General features: G+C 40.5%; 1 protein-coding gene across 6 annotated transcripts; it reads left to right on the forward strand.

Moving 5' to 3' along the window:
* Positions 1-844: 844 nt before the first annotated feature.
* UEVLD (UEV and lactate/malate dehyrogenase domains) lies at positions 845-13,385 on the forward strand. 6 transcript variants are annotated; one of them, XM_064425324.1, is made up of 12 exons: positions 847-944; positions 2,589-2,673; positions 3,297-3,359; positions 4,074-4,240; positions 5,088-5,223; positions 5,654-5,775; positions 6,414-6,519; positions 8,209-8,379; positions 9,139-9,312; positions 9,596-9,680; positions 10,300-10,423; positions 11,724-13,385. In XM_064425324.1, the coding sequence occupies exons 1-12, from the start codon at positions 903-905 to the stop codon at positions 11,886-11,888; spliced, it is 1,440 nt and encodes a 479-aa protein (XP_064281394.1). In that variant the 5' UTR covers positions 847-902; the 3' UTR covers positions 11,889-13,385. The 6 variants fall into 6 exon arrangements, with proteins under 6 accessions (XP_064281400.1, XP_064281394.1, XP_064281395.1 ...); XM_064425325.1 differs by having other exon boundaries at positions 4,077-4,240; XM_064425326.1 differs by lacking the exon at positions 847-944 and adding an exon at positions 1,031-1,251.
* The last annotated feature ends 204 nt before the right edge of the window (positions 13,386-13,589 follow it).

Consider the following 13,589-nt stretch of genomic DNA (forward strand, 5'->3'; position numbering starts at 1 on the left):
ATGTAGTGAAATAAATTCATGTCAGGTTTGTATTTACGTACATGTAATTCCATAAAGTTGCAAATCAGTTTTGATACTGTCAACACAAAGGGAAGAAATCCCCACATCCCTAAAAATCCGTGTGTGGTCACAAGGCTGTTGGAGAGCCTGGAGGGGAAGCTGTAGAAGTGGGTGAGGTCACTTGGCTTGTGGAGAGGAGATGTCATTGCAGCCTACAGCTTCCTCCTGAGGGGAAGCAGGGGGCAGACACTGATGTCGTTCTGTGGTGACCAGTGACAGGCGTGGGGGACATGGCATGCCGTGGTCAGGGGAGGTTCAGGTTGGGTATCAGGAAAGGTTCTTCACCCTGAGGGTGGTTGGGCACTGGAACAGCTCTGCAGGGCAGTGGTCACAGCACCAGCCTGACAGAGTTCCAGAAGCATTCGGACAATGCTCTCAGGCACAGGGTGTGACTCCTGGGCTGTCCTGAGCAGGGCCAGGAGCTGGAATCCATGATCCTGGGGCGTCTCTTCCAACTCACCACAGTTTGTGAGTCTATGAACAACACCTTGATTTACTGTAAACTTAAAGCTTGTTTGCAACGAATGTCCTCGACTGGACGCTGGCTGCTGCCTCTTCATCTAACTAGGCTTGGAAGTATACAATGATCTTACATCAAAGAAGATCCTGGCTTAAGACAATCTCGACACATTCCACATTTCGCAACACCATGGCGGCTGGAAATAGCACCTAGCCCAGACGGTCACCAAGCGCTCAGGAGCCGCCCGCTCCCAGACGCTTCAGAAGGGTAGCGCCAAGCCCCGAGCCTCCCCACGCGCTCCCGGCCGAGCCCAGCCCGCCTCCCTGAGGGGAGGGGCGGCGCTGCCGGGCGCGGGGCCCGCCGGGAAGCGGCGCGCGCCGCCATGGCGCTGGCCGAGGAGGCGCTGCGCCGGCAGCTGGGCAAGGTGCGCGCGCTCGCGGGGCCGCGGGGAGCGGGCGCTGAGGGGAGCGCCGGGCCCGGCCGGGACGGGCCGGGATGGCAGCGCCGTGCTGGGGGTGCCTGCCGAGGGACTCCCCGGCCGTGCCGTCCTGTGCCGTCCCGTCGCATCCCGGTGTCTGCGCTGTCCTAACACAGCCCAGCTTTAAGTTGCGCCACGCATCAGTTTACATCAGTCTGGTTCACGCCGTGCCTCACGACTGCAACCTTACTCTTCACTCATCGGAAATCCATAACTTTTGTTTGTTTTGAGGGGTTGTTTTGTTTTTTGTTTGGTGGGGTTTGGTTTTTTTGTGGGTTTTTTTTGTTTGTTTGTTTGTTTTGGGGGGGTTTTTGGTGTGTTTTTGGGTTTTTTGGTGTCATTGCCCGCGTTAGCGCCTCCCCGCCTTAGGAGCACAGGCGCGTTGTTGTAGCGTCGCTCTGATTAATTTAAATTCCCTCGTGGGAAACGGGGGAGCGTATCTAGGCTTCGGGCATGCCAGATAATTTTGGGTGAGAAATGAGGAAGGTCTGTGTCTGGGTCACCCCGTAAATCCTGTGATCTTTAGAAGAGGACAAACTGCTTGATAGGAATGCCTCGTTTTGTATTATGAGTAGAAGGAGGCCAGCTGGGGAAAGATGACTTTGGTTTCACAACCAGGTGTATCAACGCCTCTGAAAAATGCCCTAGGTTGTTAGACATTCATAATTAGGGAACGTTGGATTCTTTTTATTTTTTTTCTGCATGACTTTGCAGACTCCAGTGATGGGGAGAAGCTAACTGAAAGGTGTTTTTTGTCAGCAGCTCTGTTTTCCTATAGACAGTAGAAAATAACTGTGCCATGCCCATTGCTGTCACATTGGTGCTGGGGCAGCAGACGGAAGAGAAATTCGATTTTAGCTCCTGGTTTGTGGCAGTTATTCCAGGGCAGTGAGCAGCTCTCTAAGCACTGTCAGGCAGCAGTTTTGTTTGCTTAGGCAAGGTTTCCAAAAACACAGCACCAGGTTTCCTAAAGGAGAAGCAGAGACTCTAATCTAGGAAATGGAAAATATTCTTTGTAACTTTGGGATGTGGGAGGTTGCAAATCTCTTGGAAGTTCAGGTATTGGACTGGCTGGGCACAATCTCAATGAAGCAGCAGCAATTAATTTTTTCAGCTCTCAAGAACAGCTTAAAAATGAAAAAAATTCCTAGAGGCTAATTGCTTACACATTTGACATGTTTGTGGAAAGTGACATGTTAGTAAACTCTTCCAAAATGTGTGCAGGTGGACCTGCGTTTAACTGTGTCAGTAAGAAAATAACCTTACTTTCCTAAGAGGTTCAAATTTTGATATTCTTTTTAATGTGTGCAGAGGAGACTAAGTTTTAGTAAACTTCTGCTCACGGGGAAAGAAATGGTATATAAGGGGTGATGATTGGAATTTCAACAGCAGACCTGCAATAGCTTCAAAGCTTCTGTAATCAATTCTTTTTGATAATTTATTTCACATCAGAACTATTTATAATAATTAAAGTAATTATTACTTTCCCCTTCTTGTGTTTCTGCCTTCTATAGTGTCCTTTTCCCTATCTCTCTACAGAAGCCTTTGAAGTGAAACTTTTTTTCCTTCTCTTTGTCTCCCTCTTTGCAGTACAAGTTCAGAGACCTGACCATAGAAGAGCTGAAGGATGTTAGCAAGACCTACCCCAACTTCATGTTCTCCATGAACACATACAGTAAGAAGTGATACACTTTGAACTATTTGTGGGGATTCTTACTTGCCACAAATGCAGACTGTGTGTAATAGAATGTGAATATATTTCTGTTATGTTCCTGTCTTTATGTTGACTTGCAGTAAAATTTTTCATGCCACGTTGCTGTTCCTGAATGCCCTTCCAAGCATGCACACATATAAAAACCTTAGCAACTCATTTACTTCATCTTACTTCAACTTGTCAGTAATTATAGAAGATTGATACTTTAAATTATTTATATGTAACACCATTTCTCCCATATTTCATTATTGTATTGAAAGTATTTTGATGGCTTTAGGTTACAGAGTGTGCCTTCCAGAATCCATCAGCCTGACTGGAAATTCCCACAACATCAGAATTACCCAGGACAAAGGGTTTTCAGTCTAATGATATGCTTGGTTGTACCAATGCAATTTTTGTTAAAATTTCATTGAGGAAATATTTTAAAAGGTAGGGAGTGGCCTTAGTAATATTCTAGCCTTAGTTCTTTCAGAAGCAGTGTATTTGATTTCTAAAGAAAATGTTGTATATTTGTAGTTGTGGATGGGATTGCTATGCTAGATTAGAAAGGAGTTATTTCTTCTTAACTGTATTTTTAATTTCAGCCTTCAAGGATGGATCCCAGAAGGACCTCCTGAATTTTAGTGGCACTGTTCCAGTGAAATATGGTAAGATAAATCAAATGTAATTGACCATAATAGTTATCAATCTAAATGTAGAATGTGTTGGGTGCTGATTCTTAAGAGTTCACTGTGCAGTGTCTCCAAAGGGGACTGAAAATACTTTGTTTGAATTGGCAGAAGTCACTTCTACTGCACAAACAAGTGCACAGATGCTGAAATAAGGTGCTATTAATTAAATAAGTAAATTAACTATTTAAAAGCTACTGTTGTTTGAGACCATGTTGAAAGCTCTTTGATGCTAATGGAGCTTGTGTGAACTCTCTAAGACCTACACTTGTATAGTCAGCGTCCAAAAATAACTTGTAGGCAGTTTTTTGTTTTCAACTTAAAGCATTTGAAGTCTGCTGCAAAGCTCTTTATAGATGCTTTTTTGCACTAGGTGTTAAGTCATAAAATAGGTATGAAATATGTGCATGAAACCTTTCTTTCCTGGGAAAAGGGGACACGATGGCTGAGAGAGGACCCTGGGAAGCAAAATGAGCAACAGACCTTTATATTAAGAAAGGCACAATAAGTAGCATTTCAGGTTGGTCTGGTTTTATTAATTAGCCTAAGTAATAGAAATATTTTCCAGTGTGAATCTGGAAGTGCTCTGTCAGGCTTTTTTCCTTTGTTACCACCACGTGTGAATTACATCACACACGACTGGTTTTGAGTGCCTCTTGTCAGTGCAGAAGTTAATAATGGCTCTCATTTTAGCAGGTAATTCCTATAACATACCTGTTCGTCTGTGGATCCTGGATTCTCATCCCTTTGCTCCCCCCATTTGCTTCCTGAAGCCGACTGCAAACATGGGCATTGCAGTGGGGAAACACGTGGATGCACGGGGCAGGATTTATTTGCCCTACCTGCAGAACTGGAGCCATGTAAGAGGTGGGGTGGCTGACAGGGGAGGGAGCTCTTGGGAATACTGCAGGGTATCATCTGGAGCTTTCAGGCAGTTTGAGGTTTGCAAAGACACTTGGAATTAATTCTAATGAAAAAGGGGACTGATTCTTTACAAAGCAATGTAAGCCTCCTGATGCTTTATTGCTGTGAATAGTGAGACCAGCTGAGTATCCCTCAGGAAAGTTCAGTGCAAGTTTCTGCCTTTTGGGTATGTCTCTTTTGGCAGAACTCTGAAACAGCACAGAGATTCAGAAGTCAGTGCTGTTGCTAAATGATTTTATGCACTGTATTAAACTACTCACTTAAACATGACTGCCAGGCCAGTAAAAGTTATTCATTGAATGCCAGCTTTTGTAAATGAATGGGCTGTGTTTTACATTGTTAATACAGAAATTCCTAAGGGAACTTCTGCTGACTTCACAGTGTGTTTTACCTGGAGGAGGACTGAAATGCCAGAACTCTGGACAGTTGAGCTCATCTAAGAAGACTGAAATAACTTTTCTTTAGCTAGGATTTGTCCCTTTTATAATACTGGATGTGGCCATATCAAAGGCTTCCATATATTCAGTGGATGCCTTCAAAAACTCCTAGCACTGGTAATTTCGATTTTCAAATTCCTTTTGTTAAATTCCTCATGCTCCTGTTTGGAAAGTATCTTCTCAAAGTGATGGTTTTCTTACCCTTAGGTGTTTGTGTAAATGTTAAGAGTGTCAGTACTTATACAATTTGATTAAATTTTGTATGGCTCTGGCAGTTCATAGCTGATAGCACTACATGAAATAGCTGTTCAGCTGGTTTGTCTTCTGTTTGTCTGCTGTATTTCAGCCTAAATCAACTGTCATTGGATTAATCAAGGAAATGATTGTAAAGTTTGAGGAAGAACTCCCTTTGTACTCACTGTCATCTTCTGATGCAGCCAGGCAATCAGAACTTCTCTCCTATATTGCAAAGATTACTGAAGGTGGGGATGTTTTCATGGACTCATTTCTAATGTTTTTATAAAATATATTCATTTATTGTCATTACTTGATGTCACAAAGAAACCTACACGGTTTATATTTTACAAATTTTATGACCATGGTCTGTATGCACACCTGTAACAGCAGCAAAGGGAGTGCTGGTTTTGTGGTATTAGTGTTTAACTTCTTGCTGTTGTCACACTTGTGTATTTCTACTTAGTGAAAAAAACCATTCGTGTCTAGAGAGGAATATTTGTTTTACACCTTGCAAGTTGTGATGGATTTTCTGTGGTCAGTCTTGACTGCTATTTTGAAAAAGTCCATGTAACTTGATTGAACTCTGGCACAACCATGATCCTTTAGGAAGCAGCAATACTTGTATTGGTACAATGTGGACCAGCACCCAAGTTTATAGTTTTCTTTTAATTGCAGGAGAGACTGACATGAAATCGAGGAGTAAAACTGGAAGCAGAAATGAAGGATGTTTTAACAAAATTACTGTTGTTGGAGCTGGAGATCTTGGCATTGCATGTGTACTAGCAGTTGCAGCAAAGGTACATAATGATTAAAAATAGCAAGAGGCCTGATTAAGAAAGAGGATTCCAATCTAGTTCTTAATATCTGACACTAAGGAATATCTCCTCAGTTTTAACAACTGTCACTGCATAGGTCATTTGTCTCTTCAGTTAACTCAGGGACATGCAGAGGTGTTAGTTTGCTGTCTTGGTTTCTCAGTCAGCATTTTTAATTCAAAGGGTTGAGTATTGAATTCACTTACTTTGAAAATCCCTGAAGGATTCTTGTCTCAGCAGTAGCCTCTTACAGCTGGGATCTCCTAGTTCCCTGGAAAAGGATGGACTGTAGATGGGCTGTACTTCATCTCAGCTGTATGTTAGATACAACAGTATTTTTTAACAGTAGTTTTTAGCAACAGTAACAGTAATTTTTGACTTCCTAGAGATATTTTAGGAAGTCTAACTGGAAAAAACACATTTCAAAACAAACAAAAACCTCACAAAACTAAGTCCTTTTCCTTGTAATTTGGCTGTAATTTTGACCAATAATTTTGTTTGATTTGTACACAGTACAGCAAACAATGAAATGGGAGGAATTTTGGGTTTTATTCCTCACTCCCACATGGACAAGTTTTGTTTTGGTTTATTATTGATCTGTATTATTTTTATTCATACAGGATATTGCAGACAAGGTGGTTCTTTTGGACCTTTCTGAAGGTGCAGCAAAAGGAGGGACCATGGATTTGGAGATTTTTGCTGTGCCAAATGTGGAGATCAGCAAAGGTATGAGATGTTTTTTCTGGAACAGGAGTGGGTACTACACTGTGTGTGCTTGTGCTCATTTTAACAAGAGCAGGACACCTGGGGAGATACAGTGGCACATAGGCTGTCTTTTTTCAAAAGTCTATACTTGCAGGTAAGAGTCTAATGCTGAAATTGGACTCATGCAGAAATACAGAGAAGCCAAACTAGAACTTTTTGTCGTGGGCAGAGGGAGGGAGGGAAGGGGGAAAATATTTGCATAGGAATTAGTGAAGGCTGTGAAAGCAGTGTTCAAAAGGCTGACAAATAAAGGTGTGTTTCCAAGTGCTGCTTTTCTAGCTGGATGTTCATTAAACATGCACATGGCCCATAGTGAGTCCTTGATCTCTATCACTGCATACTCAAACAATGAGTTCTTAATAACCTTGTCCTCAGTCAGCTGTGAGCATACAAATCAACAGAGTCAGTGCCATGTCTCTTTAATTAGTGATTAGTTATAGCCTTTGATGGTTGCAGAGGTTGAGGCCATGAGAAGTTTTTCCACAGGGAAAGCTGGAGTTGAATTGAGTAACATTCTTCCTTGCTTATGTGTCATGTTCCCATGTTCCTTGCACCCTTTGCAAGATTAAATGAGGGGTTTTCTTATGCTTCTCTTTTCATTTATCTTACTTTGGGGACAGGGACCAGTTCTGGTTCCACCAAGCATCTTTGTGGCTTATTCTGCACCTGGCATTGCCTGCTGTACATTCTTTGATCTTATCTTGCAGGTTTTACTGCTAGCACACCTTTTTGCCTGAACCCTGGTTGTGCAACTGCACCACAGATCTGTTTGTGCCTCTCTGGTTGCCTGCTGTATGTTTGCATTTAGCTGTGGTACAAGAAGCTTGGTAGTGTTACAACACTACAAAATGCTGGTACACTGTCACCTGCTATTTTAGTATGTTTATATCTAATTTTGGGGCAAGCTAGTATTAATTATATCCTGCTTAGTATGGTTTTAATTTGTCAGTGCATTAGACCTCTGCTTTGGCTTCAGCTGGTTCCAAAAGTGGTGCAACAGACAAATCATCCTCTTTCTCTGTCCAGGCTGATCACCTGTGTGGCACTCAGATATTCAGAGATACCTGCTCAAGGCAGCTTTGACTTAAAAATTCCTGCAGCAAGTGTGATTGTGTGTTTCTTTGGGCTAATAAGTATAATTTGTCTTTTATTTGAGTTAATAAAGAGACTTTTGGAGTGCTTTTCATAGTTGTCTACATGCTCTTGTATTAAGGTATAAGATCAAAAATTATAGAAGAAGCCTCAGATAAAGGAGTAAATCTTTCCCCTTCTTTAACAGTCGGAATAAAAGTTAAGGAGCCTTTTCACTGATTTTTTTTTCTTTCTTGACAAGAAAACTTGGAAAAGTTTATCTGTCAAAGCTGTCTAGATGTCTTCTGGTCTCTGCTCTGTAACCTTGGACAAATTGTAGTCTACCTTTTTTGTTTGACACCTATAAAACAGGAAAGTAGCTCTGTGGGAGAGCTGTGTTTTATAGGTGCTGTGGAAGTGCCCTAAATTGCACACTGGGGGACAGGAGGGAGACAGGAGGCAAAGAATCCCTAATTAAGCTGGATGCTGTAGTTCAGCCTTTAGAACAGCTCTTGGTTTTGCATCCAAAACTCAGTAGAATGACATAAATTTCAAAATTTAATTTCTTTCTATTTTCAGATTTTTCTGCTTCAGCTGATTCCAAAGTTGTGGTGCTTACAGTTAATTCTCTGGGTAATGCTCAGACTTACCTTGATGTCATACAAAGCAATGTGGATTTGTTCAGAGGAATTATTCCAGCAGTGTCCCACTACAGTCAGAATGCTGTTCTCCTTGTTGCTTCTCATCCAGGTATGCTGGTACCTTGCATAAGCTTCTGTCCCTCACCTGGCTTCTTCTCTGGCCTGTTTTAAAAATATGTTACTGCTGAATACACCTGGTCAGTCACAAATTCTTGCTACTCTGAAAGATGTTTTCCTTTTCAGCTTTGAGCAGGACACTGTTTTTTCTTTACTATTACAAGATAAAAGAAAATAATGTACTTTGTTTTGGTTAACAGGTATGTATTTCTGTATGTTTCTGTGCATAGTTTCAACCTGTGTCTACATCATTAGCATCCATTGGCTGTTGTCTTGTCAGTTGTGAGTTTTATGTGCACATTTCTCCTTGCAGGAAGGATAGATCCATGTGGGTTATGTGCCATATAATCACACAGGCTACTCAGATACAAAGTATAGCATTAATAGTAAATATTGCAGCTAGATTTTGGTGGAAGGTTTAAATTTCCAGGCCGGTGGTACTAAGTGGTACTAACTAAGACAAAACAAAATCACTGCTTAGGAAAAGGAAAGAAGTGTAAGCCTCTGTCCTGTAATGCATTGAAGACAGCTCTTCCTACTCTCTTACCATTATTGTTCTTATTTTTTCACTTCTTCCCCACTCAACTTTGTGTTTTAGGTTGAAATAAACTACCAATGTGTTCTTACATGCTTATGCCTTTTCTAAAGTAAATAAGTCCAGAGTTTTTCATAAGGATGATTCAAAAGTTGCAGCTGAGTTGAATTTTGAGTGGTCCTTCATTGACAACATTATTTTTTCTTTGACATTTAGTTGAAGTAATGACATTTGTGTCATGGAAGCTGAGCTCATTTCCCAAAAGCAGAGTAATTGGAGTTGGTGCCAACCTCGATTCAGAGAGATTTCGGTACATTCTGACCAACCTTTTGAAAGCAGAGGTGCTGGCAAAAGATGCCTGGGTTATTGGTGAACAAGGGGAAGACAAAGGTAAAGTAATGCTTTTTTATGAGCATGAGCATGTAATGTCCTGGCAGTGCCTGAGTAACTGAATAATGAATGAATAATTGAGAAAAGTAATGAAGATAATGAGAAAAGCAATAAGAAGAGTGGTAAATTCTCATAATAATGGCTTTAAGTAATGCAGTTGTGGGGTACCAAATCTGTAGACCTGGAGTAGCAGCAAAAGAATTTGCCATTTGTCACAGGAAATAACAAAAAAACAAAACAAACAACAACCTCAAATGCTTTTTTTTTGGTTGTTTCTCTTTAGTACCATCATGGACCAGCTGTAATGTAGCTGCAAATCAAACAGAAGCAATGGCTGCTCGTAACTCAAGGGAAAAGGTGGCTAACAGGTAGCACCATTATAACCCTTTTTATATTTTTTTTTCCTTCATGTTTAGGCACTTGGTGTTTACATGTTCTTCAGTTCTTTCTGAAGTGGAGGAAGCTTCCTCTAAAATGTTCATACATTGAATTTATAGGAAGTTGTAGGTCAAGTTGTCATTCACTTTTATGGATCTGTATATGGCCACTGTTTTTCTGAAGTTTTTACTGACATTGTGCCTGTGGCAATGTAAAGAGACCACAATATACAGCAGAATATCAGAGCTGTTTGATTGTGTATTTAAAACAAATACTGGACAAGACTTCTGGCCCACTTTTCTCAGAGGTTGTGTTGGAAGCATTTTCTTCCAAGTCAAGCACCAGTTTGGATGAATTTAACTGACTTAATTATCAGGTACACCTCTTGACAGAAAAGAGAATTGTTATAAGTATAGAGAAAAATTATTGTAAAGAAATTATTTTCAGCAATTCTTTATTCTATTGTGTTGTTTTCCAACACAATCATATTTTTATAGTACACTTTATCTGATACACTTAAACCTGTATTTTGGTTTTACATAAAAACCAAAATAAAAATAATTACAATCTCAATATCACATTTTTCTCCTTTTCCTGGTTTATGTGTAGAGCTATGGAAGTCCTGAAGGGAAAAGGTCAGAGATCTTGGTCTGTTGGGCTCTCAGTTGCTGATTTGGCTGACAGCATTCTGAAAGATAAAAGAAAGGTTCATTCCGTATCCACTCTGGCAAAGGTAAATGTGTTATTAATACCTTTTGGTTAGCACTGTAATTATATTATTTATACCAGATATGTCCATTAATTCTAGCAGCACAGACATCTCAGTGTTCTGAAGTAGTGCTGCTGCCATTACTTTTGTCCAACAACAGCTCTCAATTCTAGTCCGAAAATGAGCAAAAATCACATACTGTTTTAACCTGAAAGCAATAGTAAAACTGGATTATTCTCCTAACAATACAAATCCAAAGAGAAAATACATTTAAGGTTGCTGCCCAGCACCCCTAGAATGGCTGGGTTTGGCAAATAAAAAGTGAATTGTAGTTCCAGAGTATTTAGTATTAAATGTAGGCTCTTTTAGGAGCCAAAAGAATTTTGTATCTTTTCTGAAAGTGCAAAATGCATTTTCTGCCAGAATTTTATTTGATTAAGTTTGAAACAGCTGCTTTTTTACTACTTAGTACTTTCCTTAAGAGGAAAAGATTATGAAGCAATAGTTAATTTAAAATTGTAGACTGAATTTTGTTTGAAGTTTCTCTAAGAAGCTTCACTAAGGCATTAGGTCATTCCATATGATGAGAAAACCCATGTAGAAACATTTATTTGTCACTTCAATTTAGAGCCTTCAGAAGGACAATTTGCTTATTCCTGTGCAGGGAAGTTCAGCTGGCTGCTTATTTTATTGAGTGCAAGCACGTACCTAATTAAATCATTATGTTTCAAGTGAAGTTTTTAGTCATTCCTGAACTAAATATAGATACAGAGGAGTCACAAGTCTCTTAAAGTATCTACAGAATGGAAAATGTCCCAGATTACAAAAATAAACACAATCTACAATGTAAACTTGAATTATAGGGATACAAGTTTGATAAATTCTTTTGCAGAATCTATATGGGATCAATATTTGAGAAATTTTCCAACACTCTTAGGCTGCATTATGTAATTTATTTTGTTCAGTCCTAGAAGAACTGATACTGTACTATGAAGTGTCCCTGTTTGTTCTAGCTAAGAAATGGTGTTTAGTGGTAGAAACTTTGTCTGCATTATAGACATCTATCTATCTTGGAAAAATTCCCCAGTTGTGGCATGGTTCACAAATTTTTATCTTCATGGTAATATTTTACCATTTCTATACAGTAACTCACTGCACAGTATCTAAAATTAATAGAATTTGACCTATCCAAACATGCCATATGTTGGAATATCCTTGCTTAATTAAAATAATCAAGCAATTTTGTGTAATTGTACACTTCTGTGTAGTTGCAGCAGAAATAAGTAACTGTGTATGTGACAGTGTTCTTTGTGTCTTGTTTCAGGGGTGCTGCAATATAAACAGTGAAGTGTTCTTAAGTCTCCCGTGTGTTCTTGGAGCCAGTGGAGTGATTGAAATGGTCAGACTGGAGGAAGACCCACTGGTGCAGGAGAAACTGCAGAGCAGTGCAGGCTCAATTCATGACCTGCAGCAGCAGCTGAAACTGTAAGGAAGCCCAAGGGAAGCCTCTGTGCCTGCTCACTGAAGCTGGAGATCTGCAAGGCAGAAGAGGTTGCTTCGTATATAGGGATTTCTGTAGAAAGCAGGAAGCTTTGTTCCTTTACTTTCCAAAAGTGCTTTCTCAGTTTAGGTTTAAATAATTTAATACCACACTGTATGGCAATATTTTCTTCGAAAAGTGCACTTTTGGTAGCCAAAATGAGGCAGGTAACACGCAAGAATGTTTTACCTAAATTCAGGTGGCACTTGCCTGTGGGTTTTGGCTGCCAGTTATAGCCTGATTCCTGGGTTATTCTTAGCTTTTTGCACCTCTTTACAAGGCAAAAGAGAGGGGCTTACCCAGCTCTGCAGAAACTCCAGCATGCAGAGCCCACTTGAACCTTTCCTCACGGCTTTCAAATGCTGTATCTGAGGCTTGTTTAGGGTACAGTCACACTGCAGCTCCACAGGCACTGGGGATGCAATTCCACAGCTCCATCTTCCATGGCTGTCGATGCTCTTATGTCAATGGACTCGTGGTATTTTGCTATTTACTAAGGGGAACATGGTGTTCACAGTATCCTTCAAACCTGAACTACTGGCTATGGATTTCTGTTCACACTTTATCATGTCTGAAATACTCCAATCATGACCTGCTTGCTTTTATTTTGTGAGGGTATTCAGAGCACTAAAGCACCTGCAGTTCTCACTACACACGGGCAGCACTGGAACAGGAGCTCTTCCTGAACGGGAGGAGCAGGAGCTGGGCTTCAAATAAAGATAAATAAAAGATAAAATCCAGCAGTTAAACAGCACAGGAGTATGTGCACATTCAGACGTCAAACCAAAGCTGGCTGGGAGCTTTACATCAGCCTCAGGAGAAGGCAACAGAACCTGTACCCTCCTTCCTGGAGGCCAGGGATGTGATGAAAAAGCAGGATGTGGATTTGTAGGTAAAAAACAGATGGTTTTGAGATCAAGGGGATTTTTGGGTTCTAACCTCTTGATTTACTACTGGCACAAGACTGTGTTACTCCTGATTGATTATACCTCAGCATCACATGGCAGGCACAGGGGACTTGGGCTCCACTCCTGCTGTGTGCAGCTCAGGAATGTCATTCTGTGTTTACACTTTGAGAGGCGGCTGGTTGGGAATTTTCCAAATATTGTTGGAAATTTGTTCTGAGCAAAAGTAGGATCTATGGCAGAGCAAAAGATCTGATCCTTTGTGCCTTCCAGTTCCATCTCACAAAGAGCCAGACACACAGAGAGTTCTGAGTGTATGCTGATCTCAGATCTGGATTAAACATAGAAGAAAAAAACCTTCAATAATTCAGACCTTTTTTTTTTTTAATACCCATATGTCTTTCTCTATAGTGGTAAATAATGGGGCAAAATTAGTGATGGCTGCAGGTAACCAACTTTGCTGCTGTATTTTTAAAAAGCTGCACTTTGGGGTTTGGTTTTCTTCACTTACTTTGTAAAAAAAAAAAAAAAAAACCAACAATATGAATTTAAGGTTTTACATTGTTTTTCATGGCGGTGCTTCTCATCTGTTGCGCATTTCTTTTCATGCGAATACTCAAGCTGCTGTTTACTTAGTTTGGTGTTTATGTAACAATTTTAACCTTAAAATGCCGCCAGCTGCTACAGGCGCGTTCTGTGCCTCAGTCCGACGTCCCGCGGGTGTGCCATTGCTGGGTGGTGGCAC

Source organism: Passer domesticus, chromosome 6 (assembly GCF_036417665.1).
Source record: "Passer domesticus isolate bPasDom1 chromosome 6, bPasDom1.hap1, whole genome shotgun sequence".
Lineage (NCBI taxonomy): Eukaryota > Metazoa > Chordata > Aves > Passeriformes > Passeridae > Passer > Passer domesticus.